This window comes from Hydra vulgaris, chromosome 06, assembly GCF_038396675.1.
Source record: "Hydra vulgaris chromosome 06, alternate assembly HydraT2T_AEP".
NCBI lineage: Eukaryota > Metazoa > Cnidaria > Hydrozoa > Anthoathecata > Hydridae > Hydra > Hydra vulgaris.
Window position 1 is genome coordinate 32,292,761 of NC_088925.1, and position 20,634 is coordinate 32,313,394.

At 26.5% G+C, this 20,634-nt stretch overlaps 1 protein-coding gene across 1 annotated transcript in view; it reads right to left on the reverse strand.

Annotated features, from left to right (window-relative positions):
- The window catches only part of LOC100200766 (msx2-interacting protein), a 56,132-nt gene that overhangs the window by 26,033 nt on the left and 9,465 nt on the right, over positions 1-20,634 (reverse strand). Inside the window, exons 3-4 of the mRNA XM_065799878.1 lie at positions 9,639-9,778; positions 2,805-2,936 (exon numbers count right to left, since the gene is read on the reverse strand). Coding sequence (XP_065655950.1) covers positions 2,805-2,936; positions 9,639-9,778 — 272 coding nt within the window. The remainder of the gene's footprint in view (positions 1-2,804; positions 2,937-9,638; positions 9,779-20,634) is intronic.

Sequence of the window (20,634 nt, forward strand, 5' to 3'; positions counted from 1 at the left end):
CAATTTTACTGTGAATATTAACAGTGTTAATATTACAATATTAACAGTGTCAATATTGGTTTGGACTTTTATGGACTTTTATATCTCATAAGAAAAATAAACTGAAATACTAAAATATTTATGAAAGAAATTTTTGGTATTTGATTAAAAAAATGTTTAGAAAATTTGTAGATTGGACATGGTAAATTTTATCTACTGGATATGTAGATAAAATTTACCATGCAGTTATCAGGAGTATAAATCAAAAGAATTAGGAACATGGCAAAAACATGATATTTAAAATAATGTAACAGAAATTACTGGTATAAATGTTGGTTTGACATTTAAAGAGATACAGTTAGGTAAAAAAAAACTAATTTCTATTAATTTTCAGAAACAAGATTTTCTAGGACAAGTCATTTTATTCTATAATTATAACATGAATAATAATGGTAAAAAAAATAAAATTACAAGTTTAGAAATTCTAGGGAAATCGAACAGTTTAGAAAATTGATTTTAAAATATCATGAAAAAGTTTTGTATTTCTTTTATAATCAACAATCTTGTACATTTTATAACTTTTGTTAGTGAACTACATTTTTCAGGCATATATTGTTTTATGTTTTTTTTAAATTATAACGCTTGTTTTTGTTATTTACAGGGAAAAAATAGTGGCTCAGCTTTATTAATGAGAATCTTAATTTGTTTATTAATCGAACAAATGTATTGCAAGTGTATGGCAATGTTTAGCAAGTTTATATATTGTGACACCAGAAAGCTTAGTCATTTCTATAAATATAATAAGAGCTACAAACTGTACTATTGAAATTCTTGTTTAGTGGCAGTTGAGTTATTCTACCTTTTAAGTTGCCAATTAGATCGACGCTGAACCAGAGCCAATTTCAACCATGATGATAAGCATCAATCGCAAGTTTTAAAGAATTTTTTATCAGCAAAAAAATGCAACTGGGTTTTCAAGTAATATTTTAAAATTAGTCAATATTATTATTAGTTTGATACAGCAAAGGTACAAACAACTAAAACAACAGAAGATATAAAGAAAATCTTTTTTTCAATCACAAAAACTCTACCACTGGTGGTACTGTTACATTTCATAATACAGCTTCAATAATTGATACTTCCAAAAAGGCACTAATTAAAAAAACATACAAAGTTTAGATTATTTTAAAATGTTTGACATTTACCATTACCATAGAAATAAAATAATCAGAATATTTTATTGAAATGTTTTTTTTTTTTGGGTTAAAGCTGAAGCCAAATAACTAAAACTATATAAACATTTAAGTACTTTTATGTATGCTTATAAACTGATGTTAAATTTTTATCTTTAATTACATGAAATCGTTAAAGCATCTTTGACAATATAAATAATCTTGTGAAGTTTACTATTATGACTGACATTGTAAATGTTGTATTTAATTTAAAATAATGTTGTAAAAGTATCTTTTTTGCTTTTGTTGACCCTTTCCCCATTATCAGAAAACTTTATGTGAACCTATCAGAGAGTTCAATGTATATCTAATGTTACATTCTTTATTATTTTATCGATTGGTAATTAAGATTAAGAGCCAAAAGTCATAGTTACAATATAGTTTAAAGTTATCTTATCAATAAGTTCATTAATAAATTAACATGAACAAAATTGACAGTTTATTGGCTAAATGTTATTGGCTAAATCTCTTATGGATCCAAAAAATTTCAACTTTAATATACAACATTTTCCTCGGAATCATATATAAAATATTAAAATAATTAACCAATATTAAGTGAAGTGAAGTTGATGTTAGAATTAACCATTTTGTTAAAAATGCTGTTTTTAGTGATATCAGCACAATTAATGCATCCCAATTATGCATGAAAATAACCTAGTTGAAATGTTTTCTGAAGTATCAAAGTTGATAGATAATGTTTTGGTCACGCCTGTGTCTACAGCTGATGCTGAACAATGTTTTATTACTTTAAAAAGAGTTAAGACAATTTTGAACTATTAGGACAGTTTTCAGTCAGTTTTGGCTGGTTTTTAGATAGGTTTAAAAGATTCAATGCCAGTAAATACTTTATTTTGAAAGTATGCTAACTCTCTCAACTAATCAAAAAAATGTTAGCATCTTAACAAACACCAAAGCATCAATTAGACTGACAGCAAATCGCTGCGATATTGTTAGGTTAATATTTCCTTGCCCCACCAAAGTGTATTGTCACCGGCCGCCACTGTGTGTGTGTATATATACATATATATCAACCCTCGGAATTAGGAAAAATGAGGTCAGCAATTATTTGTCAATCTCAATCTTTTTGTGGTCGGCATCAGGTCGGCAAAAATTATTTGATACAAACGTCTGACCATAAAACATAGAAATGAGGTCGGCAGTTTTTTGCCGACCACAAACACTTAAAGGTTGGCAGTGCCGAATGCCGACCCTAATTCCGAGGGTTGATTGATATATATATATATAAATATATATATATATATATATAAATATATATATATACATATAAATATATATATATATATATATATATATATATATATATATATATATATTATATATATATATATATATATATATATATATATATATATACATACATATATATATATACACATACATATATATGAGGATTTAAAAAAATTTGATACAAAGGTTTTACCATAAAACACAGAAACAAGGCTGGAGATTTTTTATCTACCTCAAACACTTTTAGGTCAGCAGTTGCCTTGGCGTTGCCGAATGCTGACCCTAGTTCCAAGGGCTGTATATATATATATATATACAAACTAATATTCCCTATTTGTTACTCACCTGTATTTCTAGAAAGATTTTTAATAATAACGGAACTTGATCGTACTGAATTGTCATCACTATCAATATAATCACTTGAATATTCGCGGGAACGCTTAACACTAGGACTGCCATCTGAGAGACTACTACGACCTAAACAATTTAAAACAATATTCTAAAATTTTATATAAATAATATAAAAATTACAGTGTTTTTAAAATTTAAGTCTTTTTATCATTCTTCATTTTTTTAAAAACACAACAACTTATGCTCAGCTAAGCAATGATTTTAATGACTTATTTTTTTATTTGAAATATTTCAGAATCACAAAGATTTAAATGCTTTAAAATTAGATGTTTTAAAATATTTTCTAGCAGCGAAGTAAAGTCATAGTAGCACAACATTTTGAATACCATAAATAATTATAAACAATACTTTACTTAAGTAAGATCATTTTATAACATTTTTAAAAAAAAATTGAAGAGTTTAAGCAGATTAAAACAAATCCTAATGACAATTTTATTATGAATTAAATCAAATAATTTTTGAGAATACTTAATACAGATTAACAAAATGAAAACCTAAAAACAATAACCTAAAATAACTTTTAATATTACAATTTCACTACTTTGAAAAATCAATTACAATAGAATTTGGTTTACTCAGACTTTTAAGTCGGGCGGATTTTTTTTGTTCCCCTTAATTTTTCTCTAAGGCGTACCCTGGTTAAGTCAAACCATTCGCTAACTTGTACTGTTTTTTGGGGTCCGTTCGGCAAAAAACTTTGCTTGACTAGGACTTTTATTTTGAATTGCATTTAGATGCACATAATAACAAAATTTCCAATACTTTAATAAAAATTCCAAAATTTGAGCATTAGAAATAAAATATCTTTGTGTCAAATATAATTAAACATAACTAAACATATTCACTGATATCTTCAATTCGTTAAGCTTCGATTAAATTCCATTTATTAATGACTATTATATTAAAAATTTAAAAACATTATTTAAAATTCAAAACTTAGAATGTTCAAAAATAAATACCATTGCATCAAATATAATACAAAATATACGAATATAACCAACTAAACATTTTCACTGATATTTTTAATTCGGTTAATCTTCAATCAAATTACATTTCTTGAAAAAGTCAAAAGTCGCTAAAAGAAAGCTAATAAGTAGAACTATAACTGAAAAATACTATAAGACTTTGACAAAAGAAGACCATCTGTATCTGTATTAAAAAAATATGGCATTTGAAAAAAAATATTGTCTAGATGACCAAAAAGAAAAAAAACATAATATATCCAGAAGTCAAAAAAAATTAAACTTCTGCAATAAAGATGAGGATGCAAGTTTCCCTAAATGAGAATTTAAATAAAGAATATTTTATGTGGCTTTTAAACATAAGACACCAAAACATTCCTGTGTCATTCTGTATTAATAAGTCACAAAATTTGGATAAGTCAGACATTTTCAAAAAGTTCGACAAGAGCTTCACTTAATTCACACAATATATATATATACACCCTTTAAGACTCCAAGTTAATGGGATTCTACTGTATATTTATTTCTTACTTTTAAAATTTTTTAAATTTAAATTTAAACTGTTATTCATTCTTTTTTTTTTTCTAATATTATTGCAAATATATTTGGACAATAAATTTCTTATTTTTTTTTAGTTATGCTTAATTTTAACTCTGGACAGTTTATAAGTGTGGTAATCCATAAATAATTGCAGCAGGCATGCAACTCACCTCTCAGATTTTCCCAATACTTTGTTAAAATTTATTACATGTGATCAAGCCTAAAATTTTATTTGTAGAATTTGAGGAATCATAGTTTAATGTACCATAATTATTTAGTTGACAATTATCAGGTTTTGTCTAAAATGGAAAAGGGCATCTATACAGCTGCTATTTTATCAAATGATAAGTGTAATAATGATCAATAAAATAGTAAACAACAAATCAACTGGACCAACAAATCTAGTTGATATAGTGTATACCATTTTATATTAAGTTATTAAGAGAAGTTATAAATACTAAATGTTTAAATTTCTTAAAAATTAAATCTCTTTTAACCAAGTGCAATTTTTACAGATTATATATTTTCCAAAAGAATTGCATTTTAAAGATAAAACTTTAACTTATAAACAATAGTTTACATATGTATCATGAATAAAATTTCACAGGATTCCATGAATGAATTTTCATTCCAACATGCAAGAAAAACTGAAAATAGGTTTTAAAAAAGCTTTCAATGCATTAAAATCAACTATGACTAAAGAAAACTTAAAGTATATTGACACTTCCACAAAAACAAATATTGCTAGAATTAAGCTAGATTGTTAGGTAAAGTAAAAAGCTTTTATTGCATAGATTAGTTCAGGGCCAATTCCAGCTAAAAAAAAAACTTGTAAGTGTAGTATTTAATTAACAGTATCAAAATAAATACTTCTTGGCAATCTACCACAAGCTTATTGAAAACATAGCTTGTAATAGAGAGTAATGGTAGTTCATAGCCCATTATGCAACAGATGAATGAAATATGTTGTCAATGCTGTTTTTATGAAATAGAGATATTATGAATTGAAGGGCAATTTAGAGAAAATGACAAAGCTGATAAATATAAAATAAATGAGTACATAAGATAGAACAAAGCTTATGTCACATACTTATAATAGATAACTCATAGAGAGCTTTTATTAAAAGCCTAATACCATAATATCCCTCTCTTACATTCCTAATGGTAAATATTAAAAAAAATTCAAGTCATCCATCTCTTCAATGAACTACCTTTTTAGTAATTAGTTCAATATAATAGTTTTAAGAATTTAGAGCAGAAACTATATCTATTTTATAATATACATATAAATCAGGCTTGGACAAGAATGGCGTGCAATCGAGCACTATTGCTGACCATGCAAATGGTCGGGTTTTTTTTGACAACTTCACCACGACTGTTTATAATTTTTTAAAATGATTTTATACAGTCACTCACAAAACAATTCTTTAAAATATATATATATATATATATATATATATATATATATATATATATATATATATATATATATATATATATATATATATAAAAGCACTAAAATAAAACTCTAAAAATTCAAACTCAAAGTATGTTTGTTAATTGCATTTGAAATAAATTACTTTAACCCATTAACAGTCCATGCCGTATTACTATGCAAACTTAAAGTGGTTTCCAAATTTTCATGCCTTAATATTATGCAAACTAAAAGTGGTTCCCAAATTTCCATGCCGTAATACTACGGTTTTAAGCATCTTCTTATATTTCCTTCTTGCTTATCAGTAATTATATGTCTACTTGTCACAAAATTTATTCCTACATAATTACAGAGCTTTTGTTCCAATAATTCACTTTTAAATGTGTTCACTTTATCTTTAAATATGAAAAATAAGGAAATTGTTTCAGTGCAAAAACAATTATCAAAAAGTAAATATTTACTCACGAAAAAATAGAAAACTATACATTTGATGAATCAATAATGAAAAGTATATTTGATGAATGATTACTGAAAATGATAATAAAAGATTAATGTTAAAAGAAGGTGTGCAGTATGTCACAAACACAAAATTTAAAAAGAGTTAAGATATGAATGTGTAGAATGTGATGTAGGACTTTGTGCAACTCCATGCTTTTCCAATTATTATACAAAAATGAATATTAGTGAATACATTTTTAAAATTTTGTGTTGATGTAGTACGATTTATTCATTTTTAAAAGGGTTTAAACTAATCTTTTAAAACGTTTTATTAAAGGTACGGAATACGCTTTTACGTAATTTATCAACTTATTGTTTAAGGAATGAACAAATTTTATTTAAATTATTAAAAAGTGTTATATATATTATTTTTAAATTGTGTAAACATTTATTTTTTCCAAAATTTTGCATAAAAAAATATATGTATGTTAAATAACATAGTCTTTTTCAAATAATAATTTTTAATCATTACATGATTAGTAAGTCAAGTTAAAAAAAAAGTTAAACAATTCTTTTTTACCAATTAAATCATTCCATTGCAACGAGAAGACTTCATATATAATTTAACGTAACTTAAAGAAAATAATCTTTTAAAAGATTTTTAGAAAGACATGGAAAAATTTTAAATGTTTAAATTTATCATAAAAAATAGATGCCGACATAAAAAAAATTGAAATATGACATTTTTTGTTAATTTATTTTAAACAATCATTATAATTAATTTTTTAGCTTCTTAAAAGTCTTAGCATAAAATAAAAACTTAGTAAGTAAAAGTAAGAAAAGATCAATGATTGAAAGTTATTCATAACTTAACAATTTTTTTAACTGCATTTAAATTGTTAAAACATTAAAACAGAAGTGGTCAAGTTGTAAAAAAAAATAAAATAAATAAAAATGTGGTCAGTTACAGCGCACCATTCCTGTCCAAGCCTGATACATATATATAAATTAGAAAAAAAAGTTCTAAACTAATCAAAACTATTTTTACTTAAAATATCTTATTAAGTTATACTAATTTTTCACATGTAAACTTATTTTTTACACTTAGTATACAACTACTACTTAGTCTAAATTTGAATTAACTGAGTTAACTTGTTTTATAAACAATTAACTTGTTTTATAAACAGTTTATAAGCATAGGGTAAAATCTTAAGAAAACTTATCATAGCTTAAGTATAGCTGCTGCCTTAATATATACATTAATAGGTAAAAAATCTACTACATATAATAGACCTTTTAAATAATTTTAAGGCACAATCCTAACAATTAAAGCATTCAGCATTTCAATTTCAGTAGACAAAGATTTAAATCTTACAAGAAACCATGTACTTGTTAATTTCCTGCCACTAGCTTCAAAAGAAAAAATATATCGAGTTCTAACTATTATATTGATTTGATATTTCTTAATATTTGATAGGGTTCAGAGAAAGGTATAACAACAACAAAATATTTTGGAGAGGTAAATATATCAAACAAATAATAAAATGATTGCCAGCTTCATTTTATTCCATAAGGAACTTACTCTAAAACTTAAACAACCAATAAAATGTCAAGTTGAAATTGAAATATAAATTTTTTGAGATGATTTCACACCATGATTTCACTAACCTTATGATTTAAGAAAAAACATATTTAATTAAGTCAAAATTTTAACAAAATTTAAAATATTTTATTAAAAACCTAATCAAATTATTTAGCTATAAAAAAATTTTCCATTCAACTTTTGCTTTTATACAAAGTGGGTGAATTAATTTGTAGTATTTATAAAAGATGATTATATAAGAGTCAAATAATTTTTTTATATTTTACTTAAATCAACTTCAAAAATATATACAAACAATTGAACTTGAAAAAAACAAGCATTTCTTGTTGATACTTGTGGTTCTAAAGTGCACACAGTAATTTTAAAATTGATTTTGCCCAACCTGAAGGACAAATTCCTATTCCAAGTTACTATTCATCCAACCAGGTTACTTCATTGATAATATTGCATTAACATATATTATTGGTTTATTTTGTATCAATATTGTCATAAAATATGATGAAGCTTTATTGCAACTAGCAATCACTGAATTTGAATAAACTTGTTTTTGTCAAACATATTGAGTTTTGTATTGAATAAGAAAATTTATGGTGACCATGCTCTAGCAGTGCACACCAATCACTAGTGTTTTGCATTTTAACTGCCAGCAAAAAGTAGATCCACTAAATCAACCTAAAGCACAAAGCAATGAGAGTTAAGCCCAAATAACCACCAACATCAAAAGCAAAGGACAATATTCAAACTTATGCTTATATTTAGTGTGTGCAGCTAGTTGCAATGTACTATGTTATACCAAATCAATCACAGGAGCACACTAGAAAACACAATCGATGTGTTGGAGCTGCAGACTAAAGACATGTCAAAAGATACGGAAATGTTACAAAATGTTTGGTCTTATGTTTCTCAGCCAGTAAAAACTTACTTTGAAACACTCAAACTCTACTTCATCTGTCATATTGTCAAGACACTGTCCAACCACCCCCTTGTTCAATCAATAAGGTATGATCTGGCTAGCAACAACATTTTGGATATTAAATGTATAACCAAAGCTTTAAAACTATAAAAATTGCTAGAAAACATTTTGCAAAAAATGAATTTGTTCAAGTAGTTAGCAATTAGGAAGTTTATTATTTAATTAATAAATGTACATTAATTCACTTGAATGTGGATTAACATAAATTCACTTGAATACTTAGACTGAAATGAATAAGCGTAAATGACATAATAAGTGCAGATGTAATGATAAAATGAAAGAATATAAGAAAGATAGTAACAAAGATAGAAAGAAAGTTAATTAGTTAGCTCTAACTACTTTTGCCACATTTTTCAATTTTCTGTTGATAGAATTTCATTACTATTATATAAAATAGATATTTTACTTTTTATTTCGTCAATAACTTTGTTATAAACAATAGATTTGCCAAAACCCTTGGCAATCTCTTTTAATGACATATTGCTGAAGTAGTTTGAATATTTTATTATTTATCTAAAGAATTCAAACAACTGTTAATGGGAAAAGTTCAACAATTAACAATATTTAAAAATTAACAATAAAGCTCTTATTGTTTAGGTTGATTAAACTTTTTTTTTTTTTGATTTGTTATAGCAACAACAAAAATATTTATAAATGTAATAATATTAATAATAATATCAATAATAATAATAATGATAATAATAATAATAATAATAATAATAATAATAATAATAATAATAATAGAATAATAACAAGCAGAAGAAAAAGAAGAAAAAAAAAAAAACAATAAGAAGCAGAAGAAAAAAAAAAAACAAACCCGGACTTTTATCTCGCTTTAGTGGTGTATATGTTGATACTCTTTTTTCTTCTCGATGGTATAAAGGACGATAAGCTTGTGAATGAATCAAATGATCTCCTGGTGCTGTTGCATATATAACAACAGGTTGGTTGCCAATTCTATTAAAATTTAAATTCTACTAAAATATTTTTTGAAATACTCTTAAAACACATAATAATATTAACAATTTAGATTCTGGTAGTTAAAATAGTTAAAACATTTCCCTAGGACTGAATGTATTTAAAATTTGAAAGAATTCAAAACGTTTTTGAATTATACAGAAAAAAATTTAACTAATTTTTAACTTTACAATATCCCTTTAAAACTTTAACTAAAAATAAAGTTTTCAGTCACTTTTAAAACTAAAAAAAATGTTCATCAATTAAAAATTAAGTTTTCAATCACTTTTTAAAACTAAAAAAATGTTCATCAATTAAAAAGCATAAAATATTTTTCTGTCCTGTCACAGACATAGCTGAAATACTTTTCTTCTTTTTTGCCACAAACTAAGAACAATCACCATAATAAAGTTTTTTGGAAATTTATTGAATTTAATTAAAAATTAGTACTTGCCTGAAACCAACTTTTTTTATTGGTTGATAAATCCAACGAGCAAAAGACTTTTAAATTTTAAAAAAATGTAAAATTTCAACTTTTATAACACAATGCATTATGAAACCAAAGTTTTTTTTATTTTAATATTTAAAAACTCAGTCAACTTAAAACAAAAATTTATAGAGAACAAATGGCACAGCAATGGCACAATAATCATAGATAACATAAAAAATAAGGAGAATTAAATAAAAACTAGATATTTTACAAATAATTATTACACATACTGTTCATGTAACAGATTTACAAATTTTGTTACATGCCGATATAAATTAGTCTTAGGTAAATAATCAGCATGTAATAAATTTAATAACTTTTTCTAATTTTTCTAATTACAAAGTTTGTTTCTCTTTTTTATGAATAAAAATGTTCTTGATAATAAATATTTTTCAAATTGCACTGAAATAACTCCAAGTGAGAAAGTAACAAGTTTTTTGAAATAATTTTTTAAACCTTGAATGATTGAGTTTCAAAAAATTTAAGTTTTTTTGTTTGCTATGTAAATCAAAATATAAAAAAAATTACTAAACTTTTCAACATTGTAGAGCTATAAAAAAGTAAAAAATTTATTCTTAATTTAAAAGATTCTATTGGTACCCAATAAAAAAAAAGTTTTTTTAGAAGTATGTCATGTTAGGTCTCAAATAAAGCAAAATTATATCAAAACATTAAAAAAAAAAAATCATTTTTATAGTTTTAAAGTTTTTTTAAATGATTTTTTTTTAGACATGTTTTTATAATATATAATTACCAAGTTGCAAACTAAGTAGTCATGAATTGTAAAATCTGGAATATTTCTGGTCTTTAAATTCTCAGTTTATTAAAAACCAAGAACACTGTTTTGATGTAAAGGACAACTTAACCCCCATGTCAGCATAATAACTAGTTGAAAACATTGCCTAATAAAGGCAACTTTTTGCAGAAAAAACAACATTTGGTTTTAAAAAAAGCTATTCAATTATTAATTTTGGGGTGGCACCCAAAATATGCCTAAATACAGTCAACTCTGTAAAAAAAGATCTAGAATAGTCCTTAATATATATATATATATATATATATATATATATATATATATATATATATATATATATATATATATATATATATATATATATATATATACATATATATATATATATACATATATATATATATATATATACATATATATATATACATATATATATATATATATATATATATATATATATATATATATATATATATATATATATATATATATATATATATATATATATATATATATATATATATATATATATTAAGGACTATTCTAGATTTTATAGGACTATATTTGATATATATAGTTTGCTGTTTTTATAATGTTTGCAATAATTTTCGTTGTACTTATAATATCAATGCTATAATTTTTCTAAATTTTTTCAACTATTTTTCATGAGTGTGTTTTTATATTTTAAATATAAAAACTTAACCTTATTTACTGTTTTTCAGTGAAAGAGGTTAAGTGCTTTACTTCCAGAGGCATTGAGTGGAAACCTTAAACCTTTTTATTGTGTTCTACCACTAATCTTCCACTGGGTTAATATTTCTATTATCAAGAGGTAAATTAATTGTGAAAACCATTTAGCAATCTTGAAAGTATATTATTTGAAGCAATCGCGATTGTTGACTTTTATATTTCTAGGTAAAAATTTTTATGAAAAAAAATTTCATCATATTTTATGATACTATTTGATACAAAATAACCCAATGATGTATAGGGTGTAGCAATAAGATAGACAGGGTAAACAAAGTACAAAGGCTAGCGAGTCTACAATAGGATTAAGAGCAGGCGAGTTTATCATGGGGTAGAGGAAATTCATTAAAAGGATGAGTTTTGTATACTGCCAAGTGTGTTGAGATGACACTGACAATATATATTCTTAAGATGTATTAAGTAAAAAACTTGGTCGGACGAATATTACCTTGGGTTATTTTTCTGTCAGGTCAGGCCAAGCCTATTACCGTTTGACTTTTTTATGACCACAAGTATTAACAAGAAATCCTATTTTTAGTTGATTAAAGCAATAATATATTTTTGTACACCTCACTTCTATTTTATTTTTAATTTTTTTTAATTTTGGCATATAAAAATAATTATTTTTATTTTGTATTTGCATCACCTAAATTAACATTTGTTTTTTAACAATAATATTTAAAAATACTTAACTTATGAGAGTCTTAGTGAAGTTTGCTATTTTTGCAATAAACTTGTTGTTTTTTCTGGAAATGTATTTGTGATATGGTAAGTTAGAGTTATTCGCTTCATGATTCTATTAACTACAAATGTTCCTTGAGTTCAAATATTTTGGGATGAGTTTTATGCTTTTAAGTGTTATTCTTTAATTGGCCTTTAAATACTTCTTTTTAAAACGAAAACCTTTTGTTAGCTTTAAATTCAAAAACTTTATCAATGCAGTAAAAAAAATTTAAAAAATCATTACAACAAATGAAAGAAACTAAAGTTTGTATTTCTTATTGTTAAAATCTAAAGCTTGGTTTATTTTTTTATGTTTAAACAATTTAGGTGATGTATTATTATCAATAACCTTGATATTAACAATACAAGAATGTAAACTTGTTTCTCTGGTCAACAGCCTTGTTTGTCAAGGTTTGAGTTTCAGAGTTATAGAGTTAAGAGAGAGAGAGAGATCTAACCACAACTAAAGTAGCCTCCTCAAGTTAAATTGAAATAAATAAACAAAAACAAATAAATTTATTTAAAAATATTAGTAGATACTTAGAAAATTTAATTAGAATAGCTTCTACAAGCCCCAGTCAGTCAGGGAGGAGAGTGTAGGCTGCTTGTTCTAAACAATCAAAAAGTGCAGAATTATTATTATCAAAACTAGAAATACAGTTGCATTATCAACAAACTTAGTTATCCACTTTTGTGGCAAGATTGTTGGGTAGATTTTAGTATAAATAAGAATCACTATGGTATCTAGGATAGAAATCAGAGTCTGAAAATATGATGATCAAAAATACTATATAAATTAATGCTAAATAAACTTAATTTAAAAAAATTAAAATAAAATACTAAATAAATTTAACGATCAAAAATAAAATAATAGGTTGAAAAAACACATGTGAAGGAAAAAATTAAATAAAACTTATTTTAAAACAAAATAATCTATTTATAAAATCTTTAACGATATGTTATGATCCACAATAAAAACTTGAATCAAGGCCTGTAACATGCCCAACAGAAAAGTAATTAAAAAATAGGGTTTACATAGTGCAATTGTTATCCAACTTATTCACAATCTTTCTGCTGTGTTTCTGCATGTGAATTTAATTGTTGTTAAACATTCAGATGGGCCTTTAAAACATTTTTCAATCATTACCTTTAAAGCTATTTTAAAAGACAATCACAATTGCTAATATTTTAAAAAAGATCTTAACAATATACAATTTAAAGGATATTAATGCAGCAAGAAAAAAAGTAATAAACACATAATTAATTACTTTTTTGAAAAATATTTATCATCATAAGTTTTAAGAGGATTTATATTAAAGAGTAAGGCTTGAATTAAGTTACAGTGAATTGCAATTTCTGGAAATATTTCTGGTCATCAAATTCTTGGTTTATTAAAAACCATGAATACTGTTTAATGAAATGGTCAACTATCATATTGCAAAAATTAATAAAAAAACAATACAATAAATTAGAGATGGGCCGATTCCGATTCTCAAGGAATCATAAGAATCACGATTCTCTACCTTTTTTAACGATTCCAATTTTTTCTAAAATGAATTTTTAACAACTTTTATTAATACTTTCTTTTATTTGTATTTTCTTTTAAACTTCTTTTATTAATAATTTCTTGATAATTGAAATAAAATATACACTCTTTGCCATTGTCATTTTCTTTTGTTTAGTTTACGTTAAATTTTCACTTTTGCGTTTAATATCATTGTTGAAATTAAGTAAACTGTGAAGGAAAACCTTAACAAAAGTAAAGATTGCAAATATGCAAAATACTGCCACAGAATTTTAATTGATATTTGAATCGGCAATAAGTACTATTATAATAATCTTATTTGTTTATTTTATTATAACTATTTTTTGTATTATTTTTTTATTATTATAAATGCTGTTTTTATTTCAGAATATAGTATCATTATAATGCCAAAGCGTAAGAAAAGCAAAGTATGGGACTATTTTGCGATTGATTTATATAACACTCTGCAATATGCAGCTTTTGCAAAAAAACTCCTACAACCATACTGAGGGAACCTCAATCTACTACACTCACATCTGTATTTACAAGTCTCGGGCCTAAGTCTGAGGATTTAGAGATCAATACTAGAAGCTCTTCTTCTTTCCACTTAGTTCTGTAAAAATGAAGCCTAGATCTTTATTTCCTAAATAACCAACAATACACCAAGTGTTTGCAAAGACCAGGCCTATCACATCTACAAATCCGAAGGCAATAAAAATTAAAAGGCTAAAAATTACAAGACTACTTGAGAAACTCAATGTACAGGCTGTTTCAGGAAGCACATGCGATCGCACGCCTTGTTTGTCCACGCACATAGTATTTGTTTTAGACAAAACGACCGCGTTATTATTATATTATTACTGTTTCAATAGTTAGCGGCAAAATAAAGTTTAACGAAAATAACAAAAAGTAACTAAAAAAAGGAAACAAAATCTGTACTGTATTTGTAATAGAATATTTAAATAAAATAACAAAGTTAAAAACTTAATTTAAAAAAATTATAAATACTTCACTAACTTATTTTGTTTTCTTTTTTTAGGGTGGTTGTTATTTTCGGCTATGAAAATTGATACACATCGAGGATAAAAAAAGTCTGCACTAATAAATATTTGTGTGTGTGTGTATATATTTTTATCATTTTAAAGAATTTAACGTTAACTAAAAGAAATTTTTGATATGCAATTTATTCACAACTTTTATCAGTCTGTTAATTATTTAAGCTAAAACTAAGAGCAATTTGTAACTTTAACATTATTAAATGGTTTTTAACAAAACGTTTTTCATCATTATTATCACCATTATGTTTATACACAGGAAAGTGAAAAAACTAATTATTGTTTAATTGTAAAAAATATTATTTATTTTAAATGTAACAAGATTTTAATACAAAAATAGTGCTTCAATATAAAATACTTGGTTATATTTACTACCCAAATTAAAACAGCCTGTACTTTCGGTGGATTCTCTAACTCGTCCATGAGAACCCGTTTCTGCTTCATTGTCCACATTTGTCGGCTAGTGCATTGCTAATTGGTGGAGCTGTATACTAAATTTTTTCGTATACATATAACTAGTATGTAAACTACTTCTAGTAATTGGTATTTATGTTGAAATTAAGCAATATCAGAAAACAATTTTAGGCAAGAATTACATGGTCTATACATTTGTATAAGAAACGATGTAATTATTTTATTTTAATTCTTCCGTAATTGCAATCAATCAATTTTGCAATCAGTTTACTGCAACATAATAAAAGGCGAGCATTAACAAGAAAAAGTCACATTAGCATTAGATGAGAGAAGAAATGAGTACAAAAGTTATTTCAAAATTACTTAAAACTGTTCTTTCATGGAAAAATAATTTTCTTGGTCAAGAAGTTATAAAAGTTAACAATGTTGACACTGTTGTCAAAATATAGTGCAAACTGTGCACAAAGCATAAAAACATCATTCAAAGCGAAACAACAATATTGGGGTCGGCTAGAAATTCTTTAAATGCATTTTCAAATGAAACAAATGTTGTAACTCATCATCAGGTTTGTAGAATATAGCACATTACAAAGCTAAAAAATAAAGTAAATATTCATTACGCTATAATCTTACTCATTTATATTATCTAACAGGTTAAGAGACATATAGCGACAAGATCACACAAAGAAGCTGAGCAAAAACTCTTCAAATATAACAAATGAACCTGAGAGTCCCTTAACGGACACCAATAACTCAATAAAAGCATCAACATTTGAAGCATGTTTAAAGTTAATGCGTACTGCATATGAAAATGAAAATATGCCCCATAGATGCTTTGAAGTCCTAGTAAAGGTTCAGCGTGATAATGGTGTCCAATTATTGCAAGGAAAAAGCAACGCAAAAGCAGGTACTTTAAATGTATATGTTATATATATATATATTATATAAAATACATTTTTTTTTACTATTTTTCAGACTGATACTATTTATATACTTTTGACTGTATTTTTAAGTCAATACTTTATTTTTGAATTCTTTTTTTAGCTAGAGAGTTTATTCATTGTATTGCAGAGACAATAAAGGTGAAAGTAGCAGCTATTATTGCCATCAAAAATTTTATGTCTTTGCTTTCTGATGGGAGTCAAGCTCGGAAAACAGGCAGTGAAAAAGAAGCGATACTAGTTACAGTTGAGCATGCTGGTATCACGTGTTATTTTTTTGTAGCACTATGTAACATGACTGATTTTGGAGGAGTGGATGCTGACTCCTTAAAGTTGGCGTTGGATAGTGTTTTCATTGAAAACAACAGAAGCAACTGTAAAATTCGTACAAAGTTGGTATCAGCAACAGCCAATGGAGCAAATGTTAATTTGGATATTTATAGTGGAGCATTGACTCAATTAAAAAAAACACACCCTTGGTTGGTCAACATACACTGTGTTAATCACAGATTAGAACTTGCGTTAAAAGATGCTATTAAGCAGTTTAAAGAATTTACAGATTGTGATAATTTTTATACTACTCTTTTTTATCTTTTAAAAAACTCCGGTAAACTTAAAGAATCATGTAAACATGCTGCCGCTGTAATCTCTATTCAGTATTACACACTCAATAAAATCCAAGGAACTAGATTTGCATCACATCGTGTAAGGGGTTACACCAATTTATTGCATAACTGGCCAGCTTATCTAGTTGCCATACCAAATGCACTAGCAAACAAGCAAGGGTATCGGAACAAAACAAGGGCAAAAATGCAGGGTCTCTTAAAGAAATTTACCAACTATACTTTTTTATGCGAAATTGGTGCTTATCTTGATTTGCTTGATGCAATAAGCCCTTTATCGCTATTTTTAAAAAAAAATGTTTTGTTGGCTTTTGAAGTTGATCCCCAAATTGTCCAGACAACAACTCAGTTAACTGCACTGACTGAAGAGAAAGCTGACGATACATACAGTAGCTCAGCTAGAAAATTTATTATTAAAGGAGGTTTTGTTACCATTGAATCTGGATATATAATGGCTGACGACAAAAAAGTTTCAAAAAATAAAAAGTACATCGACATCAAACTCAATGGCATGATCAATCCAAAACACGATGACGTTGAACGAGCTTTAGTGCTAAGAAAGAATTGCATAAATATATTGATACCACTAATTAATAGTCGCTTTGCCTCATTCAAAGATAATGCAGTGTTCGCGTCGATGACATGGCTGAATCCAAAATATTGGACGAACGACGAAAACAATTGTTGGCAAAGAATCACGTGCTTCATTTTCGTGAATTGCTTGAAAAAGCAAATTTTAATGAAACAATGGTTTTTTAAGAATGGAAGTCTCTGCAATTCCTGGTAAGATCGGATTATTCCAAGTCTTCTTGGTTAGAAATTTGGGAAAAACTATTTACAACTAAACAAAAAGATTTTCCAAATATACTTTTATTATCAGAGCTGTGCCTTTGTTTATCGTCGTCTAACAGTGCAGTTGAAAGATGTTTCAGCACTCTATCTACTATCCTTACAGATCATCGCCTGCATATGAAACACAATACCATGGAACAATGTATGTTTATTGCTGGAAATAGCCATGTATGGACGGATACTGACCGTAAAGAAATATTTGAAGAAGCGGTATTTAAATATTTAAAAAAGCGTCGAACAATTAAATTTCCTAATCAATCAGACATTTCAGAAACTCAGAAAAATAAAAAAGCACCTATACCAGTGGAAAGTGATAGCAGTTCATCCGAAAATGAACTATCCAGTTCGGATCAATTTCTAGAATCAGACGAAAGTGATGACTGCTTGAACATTGATAGTACATCAGGTTCAGATGAATAAGAAGAATATATGGACGGTGGCAACTTTTCCGATGAAACGAACTAGAAGCGACAAAAATTAAATATTTAAGATTTAGTAATTTTCTTCATTATTAAATGTAATGTCTCTTTATTGTTTATTTGCTTTAAAAAAAGAAACATACTTGTTAAGTTTTAAAAATAAAGTAAGATATATTACAAATAAATAGAAATTTATTTTACTAACCGACTTTTATTTCCAACATTATGAAAAACACATCAAAAACGAAAAAAAATAAAAACAAAAAATTTATTATATTTATCATAGCAGTGTAAATAATAAATTATTTCGTAGGATACTGGATGGTGAAAGTCGCAATTTCATTGCATTTTATTGTCTTTGTCATTTTATTGTCATTTTATTGAATTAAATTTTTATTACTTATGATCTTTTATCCACTCAACTTTTAGCAGAAAAGAATAACCATCCTAAAAAAAGGAAACAAAAATAGTCAATAAATATTGCTATTTTTTTTTTTTTTTTCAGAATCGCCTTTTAAAAAAAAATTTTCTTTTTTTAATTTTTAAAAGTTATTGTATTTTTTAAGTAAATGTAACTAAAATATTATATTTAGTTAAGAACAGGTTTCCTTTTTTTAGTACAGTTTTCTTTGTAGATAAATTAAGCTTTTTGCCGTGAACTATATTTATATTAAAACTGTCAAATGGCCGCGGTCATTTTGTCTAAAATTATTATTAGGCTCGTGGACAAACAGGGCTTGTGATCGCACGTGATTCCTGAAACAGCCTGATGTAGTATTAAGAGATAACCCCAGAAATATTGTCTCTGCTATGGAAGTAGGGAAGTTTTACACTTCAGTAACTTCTTCACTAACTACTACATGTAGAAGAATAGTAGGACACTTTAAACATTTGGTTAAATCGTACAAACTTTTGAGACAATCTCAGGAGATTTTGGGACTTCCTAAACACAGCACCATTCAAGATGAGCCAACTAGATGGAATAGCACTTTCCACATGCTAAACCGTTTAATTGAACAAAAAGATGCGATTCTGTTGGTAACGCCACATTTCCCAAAAGCTGCTCAACAAAACAAAGAATTGTCAACCGAAGAATGGGACAGTCTGGTTTCTCTCGCTGCTACTTTAAAAGTTTTTGAAGACATCGCGCTTACTGCAAGTTCACCGAAAGTAACCACATCAGAAGTTATCCCAATAATAAATGAAGTTAACATCACTTGATTGCATGATTGATTACAAGTTAATCACTTGATTGCATTAAGGACTACAGAAATTTCAAAGAATCTCTGTGTGAATCTTTGCATCGCCGTTACGGAGACTACGAGAACGAACCTATATATGCTTTTGCAACAAAACTAGATCTCAGATTTAAAAACAAGATTTTTAGGAGCAGGATGATGGCTGAGAAAGCTGTTACTTTATTGATCGGTGAGTTGAATGCACTGGAAATAGACAATGGTCTTGAAATTAAAGTTGCTGAATTGTATATGCTTCTATATTATTATTATACTTTAAATATTGAAAAATATTTGACTATATTTTTCCGCGTAGCGACCTTGTTCGTCAAGGTCCGTGTTTCGGATTTAAAGAATTGAGAGAGGACTGTTACCACAATTAAGAACACAAAATAATTTTTTAAAAAATGAGTAGCCTCCTCAACTGAAGTGGCCCCCTCAGCCTTGGGGAGGTGTAAAATATGAAAAAAATAAATTTTTTTTAAAAAATATTTTAGATACATACTGCCTATTGCATTATGTCAGATGAAGTAGCAGTGTACTTGAAAGAACTCTTTTCGCAAGTCAGGAAGACGTGTTTGATTACTGGAGAAAATCCAAATTTTTTAATATTTCTTAAAAAACTAGCACAGAAATATATAAACAGAAATACAGAAATAGTACTGCAAGGCTTATCTGCTCTGGAACGAGTGCAAATGCTTGTGTTTTTGAACAAAAACCTGCCTTTTCTAAACTATCAGTACTAATGGTAGTGACTTATGTGAATGGTGAAAATACAACATTCTGTTTATCTGATCACTATCTATTACTTATGACTATATTATTTGTTTCTTATCAATAATAAGATCATACAAACATTCTGTATATTATTTGTTATTTATTTATATGATATTAGTTTAGTTGCTATTATTTCACAAGGCTAACATAGGTTTTATAGTAGGGGGGCGGGGGGGGGGGAATGCACACTCCCTTATTTTGTAATAAAAATCCTCACTTTTGAGGTCAATTTCTTAGAAAAAAAAGTTTTTGATAAAAAGAAGTGGGGAGGGAGTGCTCCCTAGAGCCTCGGTGTTATTAG